General features: G+C 35.2%; 1 protein-coding gene across 1 annotated transcript in view; it reads left to right on the top strand.

The window, feature by feature from the left end:
• Positions 1-17,123, top strand: part of FIG4 (FIG4 phosphoinositide 5-phosphatase) — a 96,715-nt gene that overhangs the window by 57,526 nt on the left and 22,066 nt on the right. The window contains exons 13-17 of the mRNA XM_087718655.1: positions 9,419-9,464; positions 9,990-10,138; positions 11,159-11,325; positions 12,468-12,606; positions 16,108-16,166. Coding sequence (XP_087574781.1) covers positions 9,419-9,464; positions 9,990-10,138; positions 11,159-11,325; positions 12,468-12,606; positions 16,108-16,166 — 560 coding nt within the window. The remainder of the gene's footprint in view (positions 1-9,418; positions 9,465-9,989; positions 10,139-11,158; positions 11,326-12,467; positions 12,607-16,107; positions 16,167-17,123) is intronic.

Here is a 17,123-nt window from a genome sequence, read left to right as displayed (position 1 = left end):
TACCTGTCCTTTAAAGCCTTCTGCACTTCCGCACATGTGCATGGCATGTACAGCATCTGCGCAATGCTCCACTGAGCAGCTGGTGCATCACGTAGGCTTGTGGAGGTGTTGCTGGGAGGTACGACACATGCACATGCTGCGCGCGTCTTTGTGGATGACGGCAGGCCCATTCCAACCATACCGGTGGGAAGGGCATCCTGAACCCACCACTGGTTTGAATTCTGAAAAGTACTTTAGTTTCTTCATTTTTATTACTTTCTTTATTCAATTGCCCCCCCTGCCCCCTCCCCCCCGGCCCCAGTTTTTGCTTGTTGGCAAATGGTATTTCTTGCAGATATTCCAATGCAGCATTGTTGCTACTTTGTCATGCTGTTGTTTGTAGTCAGTCTTTGTAATCTTGCAGCAGCTAACTAGATGGTGCACTGTTTCTTCAACTTCCTTGCGGAGGTGGCTTTTACTGTCTGTGGCTGTCTTCTCAATTCTGGCTTTGTATGCATTTGTTCTTGTGCAGCCATAATTAGCCCCTCTGCCTTTTTCTTCAATTTTCTTGCCCTTAGCCATTGCCAATTCTGTTGTTATCTGCTTTGCCTGCTTTTATTTTTTTTTAATGTTGTGGCATGTAATACTTTGATTTGCCATGTCTTTTTTCTATTCTTTATCTTTCTTGTAGGCCAGTTTGGTCTCTCAATTTCCAGCTCCAAAAACTAAGAAAGATACGTTGAGGTTCTTCTGAGCAGTTTCCTTTATTATTCCTCACCTCTAGATAGAAATCTTGCCAACCTAAAGCAGACCTCGTGCATCATTAAACATACACTCTGAGAACTAGGAAGGACTCTCTTTTTCCACATAGCAATAGCAGATTTTTATATACCGCTTCATAGGGCTTTCAGCCCTCTCTAAGCGGTTTACAGAGTCAGCATATTACCCCCAACAACAATCCGGGTCCACATTTTACCCACCTCGGAAGGATGGAAGGCTGAGTCAACCCTGAGCCAGTGAGATTTGAACCGCTGAGCTGCTGATCTAGCAGTCAGCTGAAGTGGCCATAAACTTACTTTGGCCGTTTAGAATGTATTGCCTCCCTCCTGGCACTCTGGATTACATTTCACCACACTCCAGTACTTAGTAAGTCTTTGTGATATACTGTATTAGCTTCAGTGCAACTTCAGATCTTCTATTTTTTTTTAATTATTAATATAAATAAAAAGAACATGTTCAAAATTCATATAAACAATGTATTGTCTGATTACAATTCTTTTGAGTAATATTTATCATCATCATAATAGTATTCTCTAATAGTAATCTCATAATAGTGCTCTTCCCTCATAATATTAATACATATTAATTGTTAATACTAATCAAAATTAATAAGTTACAGTAAACAACCCTAATAATAAAATTAATCTTTCTCTTGTAATTTTCGAAGTTCTAAATCCTGTTTCTCTTATTTAACCATTGATAGAACAGATCCCATACCTCGAAATATTCAGTGTCTTCATTTTCTTTAATTTCAAATGTTAGTGTATTCATTTCTGCACATTCTAAAATTTTTGTTATTATCGTTTCTTCTGTGAAGATCTTCCCACCCTTCCAATGTTGTATGAACACTATTCTTCAGATCTTCTTCTAATGCCCTTTTTTCTTCTTTAACCATCTGGTGTACTTGTAACATTCCTCACCCCCTGATTTTCCTTAGGAAGTAGAGTCTGCCAACATCACTGGATGGATGATGGACATGATTCATTGTCATTATTTGTCTAGTCTTCCTATACAGGGCTTTTAGTTTTACTTGAATCCAGTTCACTATTTCAGCTGTGTATCTAATGACTGGGATTGCCTTGTTGTTAATTGCCTTGATGGTATTTCCTCCAGAGAATTTGGACTTTGAGATCTTTTTCACTCTTGTGACTTCTAACCTTATTTTTGACTTCAGTTTTATTCTTGTTTTCAGTCTGAAGAATGTCTAGGTATATATAGTGACCTTCTTCATCCAGACTCTTGATGATATTTTTATAGAGGATCTTGATTCACTCAGTTTACACTGTTTTTCCTCAGTTGATAATGAGGGTGGCACATTTTTTCAGTCCAAACTTCATTGCAATAGCTTGGCTGTTTTTATGAACAACGTTGAGCGATTCTATTTCAGATGATGTTTTTCCATACAGCTTCAGATAGTCCATGTAAGGCAGGTGACATAGTTTAGCAAATGTTTTTGATGTTTGAAAGCCATGGCCTGATTTGCTCAGTATTGTTGACAGAGGAATCAGTGCAATGACAAACAGTAGTGATGATATTATTATTATACTTTATTCATTAAACATGAAATTCAGTCAACTGAACATTCAAAAATGCATTACAAATACCAGTGACTGGTGCTAATGGTTGATACGGGTTGCTGCCAGGGTCCTAGGTATCAACCAAGTACCTTCTTAAAATATATGATGTTCTGAGTAGCTCATTTTTTTGCAGTTTCGCTGGTGTTATTGCAGGAAGCTGCAATTTGTTGATGTATCTTATAAAATTCTCAGATATGGTACCAAGTGCCCTGATGACAATGGGTATCACTGTTGCATGTTTCATCCATAATCAAGTAGTTTCGATGGCTAGGTCGCAGTATTTTGTGACTTTTTCCAGTTGTTGTTATTGTTATTATTATTATTATACAATTGTATCACAGCGACCAGTTGTTTCGCCGGATTTGGCATTGATTACTAGTCGGGCCCACCTAGGGGCCTAGGACATTGTAACGTATTTTCGTAATATGCGTGCAGTTCCAAGCAGTGCGGCTTTTTGCATTTGACTGGTGGTGGTTTTGTCAATTTTTAACTGTTTTAAATGTAATTCCAGTGCTTTTGGAATAGCACCCAGTGTGCAGATTACCACTGGAATTACTACTGCTAGTTTGGGCCATAATCGTTGAATTTCGATTTTTAAGTCCTGGTATTTTGTGATTTTTTCATATTCCTTCTCATCGACCCTGCTATCACCTGGTATTGCAATGTCTATGATTGTAACCTTATTTTTCTCAACCAGTGTGATGTCTGGTGTATTATGGGCCAGTATTTTGTCCGTTTGTATGCAAAAATCCCACAAGATCTTGACCATCTGATTTTCGGTGACTTTTTCAGGCTTATGTTCCCACCAGTTTGTTGCTGTTTTAATATTATAATTTTTGCACAAATTCCAGTGGATCATTTGTGCTACTGAATTGTGCCGCAATTTATAATCAGTCTGTGCAATTTTTTTACAGCAGCTGAGTATGTGATCAACAGTTTCATCAGCTTCTTTGCAAAGTCTGCATTTGGCATCATCATAGGATTTTTCGATTTTGGCCTTAATGGCATTTGTGTGGATAGCTTGTTCTTGCGCAGCCAGGATTAGTGACTCTGTTTCTTTCTTTAATGTACCTGCTGTTAACCATAACCAAGTTTGTTCACTGTCCACTTTATCTTTTATTTTTTCCAGAAATTGGCCATGCAATGCTTTGTTCTGCCAACTCTCCATTCTTGATTTTATCACATCTTTTCTGTATTCTTGTTTCGTCTGTTGGACCTTCAATAGATTTTTCTTCTTTACTTCGATTAATAGATGTTCTTGACTTTCTTTTAAATAATCAGCCAGTGCATGTTTTTCTTCTTCAACTATTTGCTTCACTTGTAATAATCCTCTGCCACCTGATTTTCGAGGCAGATATAGTCTATCAGTGTCACCACGTGGATGTAAACTGTAGTGCATTGTCATTAGTTTCCTGGTTTTTCGGTCCAAAAGGTCCAAATCAGCTTGTGTCCAGTTAACTATACCAGCTGTGTATCTTATAACTGGTATTGCCCAGGTATTTATGGCCTTGATTGTATTTCCACCATTCAATTTAGATTTCAAAATTTTCCTAACTCTGTTGGTGTACTCTCCCCTGACAATAGTTTTTACTTCTCCATGCTTGATGTTATCCAACTGCAGAATGCCTAAGTATTTGTAGGCTTCATTTTCTTTGCATTTAATTAGTTGGCCATTGGGCATTTCAATTCTCTTACATGTAGTGATTTTGCCCCTTTTTATGGATACAGTGGTGCATTTTTCCATGCCAAACTGCATTGAAATATCAGTGCTGAATACTCGGACTGTGTTTGTCAGTGATTGGATTTCTATTTCTGACTTTCCATAGAGTTTCAAATCATCCATATATAATAAATGCGATTTTTTTTCAGTTTCTTTGGCTGTTTGGTAGCCTAATTTCATTTTTTTTAAAGATTACTGATAGTGGGATCATCACGATGATGAAGAGAAGAGGTGAAATTGAATCACCCTGGAAAATTCCTCACTTGATATTAACCATTCCGTAGTTCTCATTCCTTACTGCCAACTCAGTTCTCCATTGTTTCATCGTCTTTTCAGTAAAGGATGTAATATTTTTGCTAATGCCAGTTGTTTCTAAGCATTTTATGATCCAACTATGTGGCAGTGAGTCAAATGCCTTTTTGTAATCAATCCAGACCATATTCAAGTTCGTTTTTCTGTTCTTACAATTTTCTAATATCATTTTATCAATTAGGAGCTGATTTTTTGTGCCCCTGCTCCTTCTTTTGTTGCCTTTTTGCTCTACTGGCAAGATGTTGTTTGTTTCCAAATAATCCATCATGTTATCTGCAATAATGCCTGTGAGTAATTTGAAGGTTGTTGGCAAGCATGTTATTGGTCTGTAGTTTTCAGGTGTTGTTCCTTTAGTTGCATCTTTCTGAATCAAGTATGTTTTTCCAGTTGTCAACCATTCATCAATTTGGCCCTTTTGTAAAATTTCATTCAGTTGCCTGGCCAATATTGCATGTAAACTGGTCAGATATTTGAGCCAGAAACCATGTAATTGGTCCTTTCCAGGTGATGTCCAATTCTTTACCTTTTTAACACGCTTTTTGACCATCTCAGTTGTTATTTCTAATACTTGCATTTGTTTGTTGCCAATGCTTTTCTCAAAGTCATGTATCCACTTTGCTTCCTTATTGTAGTCCTTTGCATTTTCTCACAATTCTTTCCAGAATTCAACTGTGGCCTGCTTCTCTGGTTTTTTACTTTTGGTGTCACCATTCACATTAAGACTTTGATAAAAACGCCGTTGGTCTGATCGAAATTGCTGATTTTGTTTATATTGGATGATTCGTGCCTCATATCTTTCAATTTTTCTAGCTGTTGCTGTTATCTGCTGTTTTACAATCTCTACAGCTTCATTGATGTTTCTTGTATCCAATCTATATATTCTGATTAGCCAATCTATGATTTTGCTGTTTTTAAGCCGTTGCTCATGCATGTTCTTTAAGTTGCTAGCATTTGCCCTTAATTTTTTGACTTTTTGTTCTAATAGGATTTTCCACTTTGGCTTTGATCCTTTTTCCGTTGTGTGACTAGGTACTTTGATTTTAATGCTTAGTTCATTGGTGACTATTACAGCAGCACTGTACATTAACTGGTTCGTTTCCAAGATGGATCCCAATTCAATTGTTGAAAACACTGCATTAACCATTTTCATGATAGGGGCCAAAGTTTTCTTAGGCACAGTTTTTAGTGATGGCAAACGTTGCCTTTCCTCATTAAGCAGAAAGTGCTCCATGATCTTATCCTTCAGTTCTTTTTGTTTTTGAGTTAGTTCATCAGTTGGTTCAGTGATAACTGGTTCTAGTGGTGGTGGTGTTATTTCCTCCCCGAGAGCTTGTTCTGGGAGTTCTACTATAATGTCTTTAGTTGTGTCTTGAATATCAGTTATTTCCGCTTGTGATATTGTTTTTTTGGTTTTGCAATTTGCCTGAATTTCCTGAAGTTCAACTTCACTAAACACTTTATTCCGTATAATAAATCGCCTTTGATCTGCTAGTCATTGTTCACTAACATTTGAATCTGGATATTGTTGTTTCCATAATTCCTACATTCGCTTTAAATAACCTCTTTTTCTGGCTCTGAGTTGTAGTAACAGGCCATTATGGCACGGTTTTCATCTGCACTATATTTTTGTCGTTTTGTTGGCTGGTCCACTTGTAGCCCACTTGTTGACGGATGTCCAGGGACCCCAACATCCGCCGCTGCCCTTGTTAACTCGCGCGACAACTGATGCGGTATAAAATTTTTATTTGTTTCTTTCACCATATTGTATGGGTTGGTGGTTTTTTTTATGGGGCCAGGTTGCCAACCTGACCCCAACCCTCCTCCTTTCTCATCCGGGCTTGGGACCGGCAACGGCGGAGTTGTTGTTGTTGTTGTTGTTGTTGTTATTATTATTATTATTATTATTTATATACTGCGTAACTCAAACAACTCTGGGCAGTTGCAAATGAATAGAATAGAATAGAATGCAGAGTTGGAAGGGACCTTGCGGTCTTCTAGCTCAACCCCCTGCTCAGGCAGGAAACCCTATGCCATTTCAGACATATGGTTGTCCAATCTCTTTTTATAAACTTCCAAATTGGAGCATTCACAACTTCTGGAGGCAACTGATTAATTGTTCTAATTGTCAGGAAATGTCTTCTTAGTTTTAAGTTGCTTCTCTCCTTGATTAGTTTCCATCCATTGCTTCTTGTCCTGCCCTCACGTGCTTTGGAGAATAGCTTTAGCTATTCATCCATACAGTCCAAAGGGAGTTTCAGTCAACTCTCATCAAAGGCCTGGGTGAAGAAGCAGGTTTTCAAGGCCCAGTGAAACACCAGCAGGATGGTGGGGTCAGCCAGATCATAGCAATCTCATTCCGGAATCAATTTTAGAGCCAAATTTTAATGCAGGATTTTATATGAAATGTTTACTTGCCCCACTCTTAAGTGATAGAAACCTATTCATTTAACCAAACATATGTAGAGTACGTACCTTTTTTCCTAGTTGAATAGCAATTAAAAGAGATGAAATCCAAATACATTTAGATGACACTAGACTGGAGAAGATATTATAGAATACAGTGTTATGGCCCTGAACACTAGTATACTTTTGGTCATGTCTTTTTTTAATTGGTTCAGAATAGTATACATTGTTCATTTTATATGCAGCAGACATTGTAGGAATCTTTAAAACAAAATAAAATCTTTCATTTATTTTATCAAATTTATCAAAAGGACTATTGATTCTTCATTACAATTCATGAATTAATTTGGGAATGTTACACAGTTATTGATCAATTGCATATAATTCCTTAATACACTTAATATATCTTCATGCATTATTCAACAGTAAGTTATTAATATTAAAGCATATTATTTAATATTAACAGTCACTTCATTTATTAAGGGATGTATTATGAGATGCTCTTAGGAACAATTTATCTTAAGGTTTAAGCTTTCTATTCCCTGCAAAACTTACTGCATCATCTATATGTTAATGCCATTTCCCAGTAACTATGCAAAAAGTGTTTTCCCTATGGAAGTGTGATAAGAAGTCTCAGCTCTTGGAGTTTGCAAAAAAATATAGATTTTTTAATAATAGAATCAATCTTTCAAAATTCCCATCCTTTTATGTTCTACATGAAATGATATGCCTGTGATTCCTTTTCCAAGAGTTCAGGAGAAGGACCAGGTCCTGGAAAGGGTTTTTCTGTGGGTTGTTGCCCCAACTCTACGGAATACTATTCAAATTAATATCCCCGCCCATATCATTTCAGAAAGAATTGAAGACTATCCTCTTGTAGAAGAGCCAAGGTGGCGCAGTGGTTAAATGCAGCACTGCAGGCTACTGCTAGATCAGCAGTTCAGCGGTTCAAATCTCACCGGCTCAGGGTTGACTCAGCCTTCCATCCTTCCGAGGTGGGTAAAATGAGGACCCAGATTGTTGGGGGCAATATGCTGAGACTCTGTAAACCGCTTAGAGAGGGCTGAAAGCCCTATGAAGCGGTATATAAGTCCACTGCTATTGCTATATTGCTATTGCTATTGTACTGGGTTTATGATGATGTGTAGTTATAAAAAATGCTTCTACACTCTATGCCCAATCATTGTTTATATTAAATCTGTCTTTATTATGGTTTTTATATTTTCTTCATTGTGCAACATATTAGCTAATAATTGTTGGTTTTCCGGCAGCCCGGTATTTTAAATAGAATTGTACAATATTCATGAACCTTCATATATTTTGAAAGTTAGAATCTAGCATAGTCTACTAGGCCTGAGAAGAGTGTTAAATAAATCATAACATTGTTGCTGGATTGAATAAGGAACTAAAGTTTAAAGTTTTTAAGTATTATTTTAATTATAACATATAATAAGAGCACTAAGATATTCAGCAATAATAAAATTAAACAAAAAACACCCAAAAATGAAAAATGAATTTTAACAAAATAAAGTAGACAAAAAAGAAAGAAAGGAATTCTACTTTATACATCAAACTTATCGTTATTTATTGGTTCATAAAAATAGAATAGAATAGAATAATTAGGTACAAAATGATATTGTAAAATATGAAATCTATGTCAACAAAGAATGTATTATGTCACCCTTTGATTAGTAGAAAACAATGCCTTTTTCAGACTGATAAATTCCTTATTTCCTAAAGCCACTCCTTAATATTTAAAATAATGTCACATTTCCAATTTCTCAAAAGTATTCTTTTTACCGACTCCTTTCACCTCCCCATCCTACTCACACAGTACTACCATAATTTTTCCTAGTTAGTTATCAGAGTTTTGACATATAATTAACTTACATTAATTTCTTTAGCATTTAAACATTTCCCTGGATATCTATTTGCATACAGTAAAATACTGTTCCCCAAAATGTCAACAATTCACAAGATCATATCGTGAGTAGGAGTACAGTGGTTCATGTGGTTAAGGACGCTAGGTTACCAAGTCCACGTTCCAGACCTGAGTGCTATTGCATGGCGGAGTGAGCTCCCGTTACTCACTCCAGCTCCTTGACAGGGTCATGAAGGAATGTCCCTTGGTCAATGGTGATGTCATCAGCTAATCCTTTTGACCTGAAAGCACCGTACAAAGTGCCTCCAATACAAACGGGACAGGGTCATTTGGGTGAATGAATTCTCAAAATGTTTACAGAGAAAATCTGATGTCCATGATATGATAGACATGGGAGCCTAGAGAGCCCTGTGAAGAGGGTGGGGCAAATGTTTTGGCCCATTTTGTGGGTGGGATTAAAGAATAAGAAGCAAAATATGTGTCTTAAGTCTTCCAAAGGTGCATATTATTATCCCTTAACACATACTTAGTCCACTTTTTCAGATTTTGAATATGTTCACTGATAACTTGGCCCCTTAAATATCCCAGTTCCCAAAGAATTCCCCCAAATTTTGTCTCTTTCTGCTCTGTTGACATAGAGTTATTCTGCTGTACAAGGAGAATACTTCTTTCAAAAGAATTCCTTAAGATTTTTCTAAATTTTGAACAAGATTTTTATATATAGAAAACTGTATCTTATAAAGCACTTGTATTTTTATACTACAGATGGAATGAACTAGGAGGATTTGTAGTTCCCAGTGGCCGTTTGCAGGTAAATGAAATGAACTTTTAAAAAATTGTTATTAAATACTATAGATCAATATTCTCAGATAGGCAAGCTATATTTATCACTAGAGAAAGCAGTCTTTTGGAGAATTATTGTGAATTTACATAAAAGTGATGCTTCTACTTTATGTTCATAAAAGCATTTTAGAAATGCTATACTGTAAGTAGAAATACAGCACATCTCATAACAAGGAAGCTCATAATACAAATATTTGATTATCTGCTCAATGTGAAGGAATTTGGAAATCTGGAAAAAATAGTATGAACAATCTTATTTGGTTACAGCCAATATAGTTAATCTTGGATCAGAAAAAGAAAGCCCAGCATATCCATAGGCACAACTTTCCTCCCATGAACAGATGCTCATAGACAAATGTGTAGCCTTGAAGATTATGTTCTGTGGATTGAGGGCAAAAAACAACAACAACCCCTACCCTGAAGGAGACTTTGGCATTTACTGATGTGTTTTGAGCTAATTAGAGATTCTGCATTTATGAAAATTATTTTTCAGACAGGAGTTCTTCGAACCAATTGTGTGGACTGTTTAGATCGCACAAATACAGCCCAATTTATGGTTGGAAAATGTGCTTTAGCCTACCAACTTTATTCCTTGGGATTGATTGACAAACCTAATCTTCTGTTTGACACAGATGCCGTTAGGTAAGACTTTCCTTTTGCAAGATTTAGTAAATACAGCCATTTGTTTTACACTACTAATTCTTTTCTAAAGCTCTATTTCTGCACCTCATTTCACATTAACTTGAATATTTTAGCATATTGAAATACGGATTCGTTTATCTGACAGCTGAAAAATCTTTTTCTATTCCCCAAAGCATGGATGGATAGATGGATTTTTTTATTTATTGCGGAAACATTTTTGCTGTTCCAATTTAATTAATTTTAAAGCAGCTTTTGTATGGTTCTAGTTGACTTTAAATTGGCATTTAACCTTTCTCAAACCTTTTTGGTAAAAATTATAGTAAGCCTTATGAAATTGGAGAGGTTCTTCAGTTCCTAGGGGGTTGAATGACAAATGCTAATGGATATTGGTTATGAGAAAGATTAAATTAAAATGCCAGTTGATTATTATTCTTTTTAGTAGAGAAATAAATAATAAATAATAATAAATTCTCTAATTTAATATCTAAGAAGAATATTTTTATGTTTGGCTTTTAAATGTTTGCTCTCCTCTATGCTTCTTTTTTGGGAGGAGGGATGCTTACAGATTCAAAGATCAGCTGCCCATATGGAGCAGGAGATATGAGACAGTAACGTGTGCATTTACAAAGCTCGTGTTATAGCGATGTCCATGAACGTGTCCTTTTTAGTAAGGATTTCAGTCGAGCTAGATGCATCTTTTCAACATTTTATTTTAGCTGATAATTGCCGAGCAGGAACAACAGACAAAGCAAATGTCTGTGTGGGAGCTTTGCTACTGGCCATATGAGGTCAATATCAATTTTCCTTGCTTTGCTTTGAGTCATAGTTTCAAATCTGTATTGTGTGGATATAATGGAAGTTTTTAACTTGCACTCTATCTATTATCTATGTTAGTGATAAAGCCCTAAATTTATCGCATGGCAATATATTTCTGCCTTCTCAAGAAATAGCTAATGGTTTCCCATTTGCATCTGTTCCACTAAGATGCAATTCTAAACTATGTTGCTTTTCCTGATTTAGATTATTTGAAGAATTATATGAAGATCATGGGGATACATTGTCACTCCAGTATGGTGGCTCTCAACTGGTTCATAGAGTAAAAACCTACAGGAAAATAGCACCCTGGACCCAGCATTCTAAAGATATTATGCAAACTCTTTCGAGATACTATAGCAATGCTTTTTCAGGTATCAAATTGAATTCTGTGTTTGAAGATTTTTCCCCCCATATCATTTAAGAGGCACTTTTAGAGGTAATTTTTCTAATTAATAATAATTAATAGCAATCAGGTTTGACTGAGAATATTGTTCTGATTAAAAAGAGGTTTATCAAATAAAAACATGGATATGTATATACACAAGAAATTTTGTTTTATGAAAATAAAAGTATTCTCAAATTAAGTTCTTGTACATATGTACAATTGTATAATATGTTCATGGTGTATCCAAATTTAATTTTCCATGTACTGCTATATTGGAAATTGATTTACACATAATAGCCAAGGTTATAGAATAGAACAGAATTCCTTATTGACCAGGTGTGATTGGAGCACAAGGAATTTGTCTTCGGTGCATAAGCTCTCAGTGTACATAAAATATATGTGATAAATCATGGATAATAGATTTGTTACACATAAACTGTGAGCTGTTGAATTGACTCTTCACACGATTCCTGTTTTGCTAAAGAAAAATATATTAGTTAATGAAGGGATCATTTGTAGAGCAGAGATTGAGAAAACTCCCAAAAAGTATAATATGGAAGCATTCAAGGAAGAACCTAGCTTCCACGTTTAATGTGAAAGAAATAATTGGAGAATAAGTTATCTAGAAGATAAATCTGTAATTAAACTGAGATTGAAATAAAATGAAATTGATTTTAAGGAGAAAGGAAAATGGAACTTGTTGTGTTAGGCATCATGGAATGGCATATTAGAAAAAAATATGGAAAGGCTATAGAAAACAGATATATGCATAAATGCATGCAAATTGCCACTGTATTCTGTTCTCTTTGTAAGGAGGGACATGAGATATGTGTGGACTTATCCATAGTGATTGGCGGCTGCAGGCAGGAAGATATGCAAGAATATAATTATGACTTTTGGTGCATAGACTTTTGCAACTATGTTAAGAAATAATTTGAAACAACAATTCTGTTTGCAGCTGTAGGTTTCCTATAATGTTAATCATCTATTCCCATTCCAATTTTAAGCTTTCTGGCAGTAAAACTAATGATATATTTTGAGTGAACATATATTTTTTTTAAAAAAATAATTTTAATTTTAAAAATTTAAATTTTTTAAAAAATAAATCCCTTTCCTTGTATCTTTTAGATGCTGACCGGCAAGATTCTATTAACTTGTTTCTAGGAGTATTTCAGCCTGAAGAAGGAAAGTCTCATCTCTGGGAACTTCCTACTGATTGTTATTTGCATCAAAAGGACACAATGAATCTTCTCCAGACAAGGCGAAGGTATTTCATTTCAGTATTCCCGAAGTACAGAAAATCAAATTGTTCCATTCCATTTCCTCCTACCTCCATCCTATATTTTAGTGGGTTGGAGGGAGCTTCAAGAGAAAGAGCGTATGCCACTTTTACTAACGGGAACCTGTGGAAGAGTTTTGAATTGCAAGCAGAAACTTCCATTAATAAAATTTACTTTTTCAAAACTTTTTCCATTCATAGAGTTATTTATTTAGTTATCAAATTTGTATAGTCACCTATCTCACCAAAAATTGACTCTGGGTGGCATACAACATTAGAATAACACAACAAACATAAAAACATCAGATATGGAGATACTGTATAAAAATCCACCTTAAAAGGTGATATAAAAACAAAGATTGCATGCAAGGCTCTCTCCATCCCATAGCAAGCCAAAGGGATCTCTGCATGCAATTCTGCCATGATCTGTCTCAAAAAATGCATTAGGCATTATTTTCCCGACTGCTGTCAGCAATATCTTTCTATCTACATAACTGAAATAAGTAATGTTTAAATTATCAAGCAGTAGACAGATATCACAATGAAAGGAATTGGCAAGGGATCCCTCAAAGATCTTTTTTCAGAACTAAAGTATGTCAAGTATGTTATAAATAAACTGGACTTAACAGCATGGCTGGTGGCAGTTAATTCAGGATGCTAAAAACAAAAGAAATACCAAGAGTTCCAAAATTGTTCTCCAAATTAAATAAAGATTGAAATGAAAAGCTATATTGAAGTAGAAGTTTAATGTAATGTACACTGGGACAAAATATATATTTTAGAATTGGAAAACATGCTAATACTTAAATCAAAATGATTAGGAGTATTAAGCAGCGGTACTATGAGGAAGAATTTCAACATTTTTTGTTGAAATGACTAGGGGAGACATGATAGCAGTGTTCCAATATCTCAGGGGCTGCCACAAACAAGAGGAAACAAAGCTATTCTCCAAAGCACCTCAAGGTAGGACAAGAAGCAATGGGTGAAAACTAATTAAGGAGAGAAGCAGCTTAGAACAAAGGAGAACTTTCCTGACAGTTAGAACAATTAATCAGTGGAACAACTTGCCTCCAGAATTTTTGAATGCTCCAACACTGGAAGTTTTGAAGAAAATATTGGATAAACATTTGTCTGAAGTGGTGTAGGGTTTCCTGCCTAAGCAGGGGGTTGGACTAGAAGACCTCCATGGTCTCTTCCAACTCTGTTCTTATATTACATTTGTAGAGAGAGAGAAAATAGTGTGAGCTTCAGAATGTAGAATAGAAAATTACGATAAATTAGAAAATCATCATCAGGTAGTATAATTTTAAGAGAACTAGGTAAATTTGTGGATGATATGACAGTGAACAGCTACCACTCATAAATGCTTATTACTGCTTCCAGGATCAACTACAGCCTGCACTTGAATATTAGTTATTGTAGAACAACATGAGGAAGGGTTATTGCATTTATGATCTGCATGTAAAAGTATCCCATTGGACACTACCTAAAGCAATATTACTATATGTTGTATTATCATGTTATAGTTACAATATGAAGATAGTTTACACTGTAAACTCGCGACCTTACTGTCAGTTTAGTTGATGCCTTTGAGATATGATTCAGAATTACAGCTTTATCTCAATTTGTTCAGTCAGAGTGACCATGATGGAGAAAGCAGCTAGAACTTATTCTTTGATTATATTGGTTTGTAAAATGTACAGTCTTTGTAGAAAATGGCTTCTTTATGACTAAGGATAAGATTATTATCCATAGCAATATGAGGAGAGAAATGTTCAGTCACCTTCAGAGATTTCATAATGCCACTAAGAGAACAAAAACAAAGCAAAAACATGGTTGATGGCCAAAATGACACACACATACAGAAGTGGAACAGTGTAAGGATTTGTCAAGAGTAGAAGACAATGAAGCTTTTAAACTGGTGGGAAATACCTTCTAGTTTCAAAGTTAGCAGGTACACATATTTGCTTCTAATATATTGCTTTACAAGGGCTCAAAAGGTTATTCACAAAAATTACATATTGCAGATACGGTACTCTACAGTATGATCATTTCCATTTTCTAGCAGAGAAAATGAAACTTTTTGCAGGATTTAGGGGAGTAAAATTAATCCTAGGTGACTGGATTGAACAATCCAAACAATTCAATTAACATTAAAACAGCAAGAGAAAATGTCTGGTTAGTTTTATTACATTTTCAGAATACACAGTTGATTGGCTTGGAATATTTCCCAGCAACCTATTTGTAGGCCCTCTTTTAAAGACACCTTTCCATCCTAATATATATACAAATAGCCCCAAAGGTGCTTTTTTTCAAAAGAGAACTGGACTTCGTTAAGTTTTTTTTTCTTTTGAAAATATTTCACTTCTCATCCAAGAAGCTGTTATGAGACCTATGGAGTAAGAAAGCATACTTACTATCATAGTTGGATAAATTATGAGTTTTTAAATCATGAGATTCAATGTGCATGGTAAGAGCATTAGGTTGGCAATTGGAAAGGACAATAGTATCATATCCAGACGTATGATTTCACTTTGTTGACATATTAATAAGTAAGATACTGATGCAAAAAAGACATTTGAAAGAGAATGACATAACCTCACGTTCTGAACCTCAAGTTCTGTGAATGATTAATATGATTTTAATACCAGGTATAGCAAACTAGTCTATCATAGGAGTGTCTTCAACAATTGGCTCTATTTCACAACTGCCAAAAGCTTAAAGAGATGGAGGTTGGGACAAGTTCATTAATGCTAAGTTAAACGCTTGGGAGGAACTATGCAGCAGTACAGTTCTGCAGCAGTCAGAAGCTAAATATATGAGTAGTACTGTGCTCGATTTCTGTTATTCAGAAGTAAGATAGTTTAAACTTTTACAAATACTTTTTGAAAAATCAATCATCAATGTTAATATATAGTTTTTAATATAAACAAGCAACATTGTAATTGTTCTATGTCACATTTTATAATGGAAGGGGAAGATGTATATTTCTGTTACTTTAGGACTAATTACCTATAATAAAAAGTGGTCTGGATATGAATGATTTCTTAAGAATGTTATGTATTTTACTTTAGTGGGCTGTTCTGTTAAGAATGATATGCAGTCTTGACTGAAATAATGAATGTATTATATGTAAAAGATGGTTATTAAGCTAGATAATTATTTATCCTCACAGCTAATTTCTCATTTATCTTTATAATGGTTCTAATTTGCTGCATCATATCATAAAGAATTTATAATCTAAAATTCAACACTAAGACTATTGGAAAAGAAAGCTTGGATAATACGAAATGTGTAATTGTGTATACATACAGTATATGTGGGCTTAGCAACTATAGGCCATGAGGAATAGGGTGAGGGTTTGGGTAGAGGCCTCTGAGGGCAGCAAGAGGAGAAGCATTATGTGACAAGAGGCAATTGCAAATATAAGATATGTGAAGGATGAATAAATGTTTTTCTCATTTTATGTTTGTTGTTTTTTGTTTAAAGCTATACTTTTTGGTGGACTCCTGGTGTTTTAAAATATTTGCCACTGCCTTTCGATGAAGGTAAATTATACTTGTATAATAATGAAAACTGTATAATCTGTATAATATACAACATAAAATGGGCATAATAAAATCATTCCCTAACATAGTGGCGAATTAAGCTTCAATGGTGTTAATAAGGCATTTATCCCTTTATGAAGATATATGAAATATGGATTTAGCAGTATATAATACTCTGATTATCTCAGTTATCCATCTTAATATATTATGTTTCCCTCATTTTTCAACTTCATCCATTAATATAACCAAGGAAACTTGGGATTTGAGGGATATTTTGCTTGGCTTCCTCCTGTTTTAATGGATTGCATGAAGAGCTATTTGGTAAACGGACAAAAAGGAGAATTACAAAAAAATTGAAAGAGGGGCAGGTAACTGAAACAGAATACTAGCAAATAGCCTGAGTCTGCCAGGACAGTCATAATGAATTAAGACTTTCAACAAACACCAAAAATAACAAAAAGGGTTCTGTGAAAATGTAAGGAGAAAAAAAAATCAAGGAAATGATTCGTAACTAATGGAAGACAATGATAATAAGATGATGGGCAGTAGGAAGAAAGTGCTAGATTTCTTCTTTGCATCTGTCTTCAAGCAAAAAAGAAATATAGTTCATCTTATCAAAAGCAGCACTATGGGCGACAGAACAGGAATGCAAGTTAAAATAGGGAAGGGTTTGGTAAGGTAATACTTACCTGCTTTGGACAAGTTCAAAATTTCCGAGTTCCAGCCACACTTAGCATGCGGTTCTCAATGGAACTACATCTATGTGGAGGGAAGCATGCAGTGGGGTACCTTAAGGTTCTGTCTAGGGTTCTGGGTTCTTCAAAATCCTCATAAATGAGCTAAATGAGGGGGCTGAAGGAGCGTTCATCAAATTGGTAGATAATAAGGGATCTGGAGGCCAAATCACATGATGAATAGGTAAGGGAATTATGTATGTTAAGCCTAACGAAGAAAAAA

Source organism: Thamnophis sirtalis, unplaced genomic scaffold (assembly GCF_051295495.1).
Source record: "Thamnophis sirtalis isolate CommonGarterSnake01/CBP01778 unplaced genomic scaffold, rThaSir2_p1.2 scaffold_6, whole genome shotgun sequence".
In the NCBI taxonomy this organism is placed as follows: domain Eukaryota; kingdom Metazoa; phylum Chordata; class Lepidosauria; order Squamata; family Natricidae; genus Thamnophis; species Thamnophis sirtalis.
This window is presented reverse-complemented; position numbering and strand designations above follow the sequence as displayed.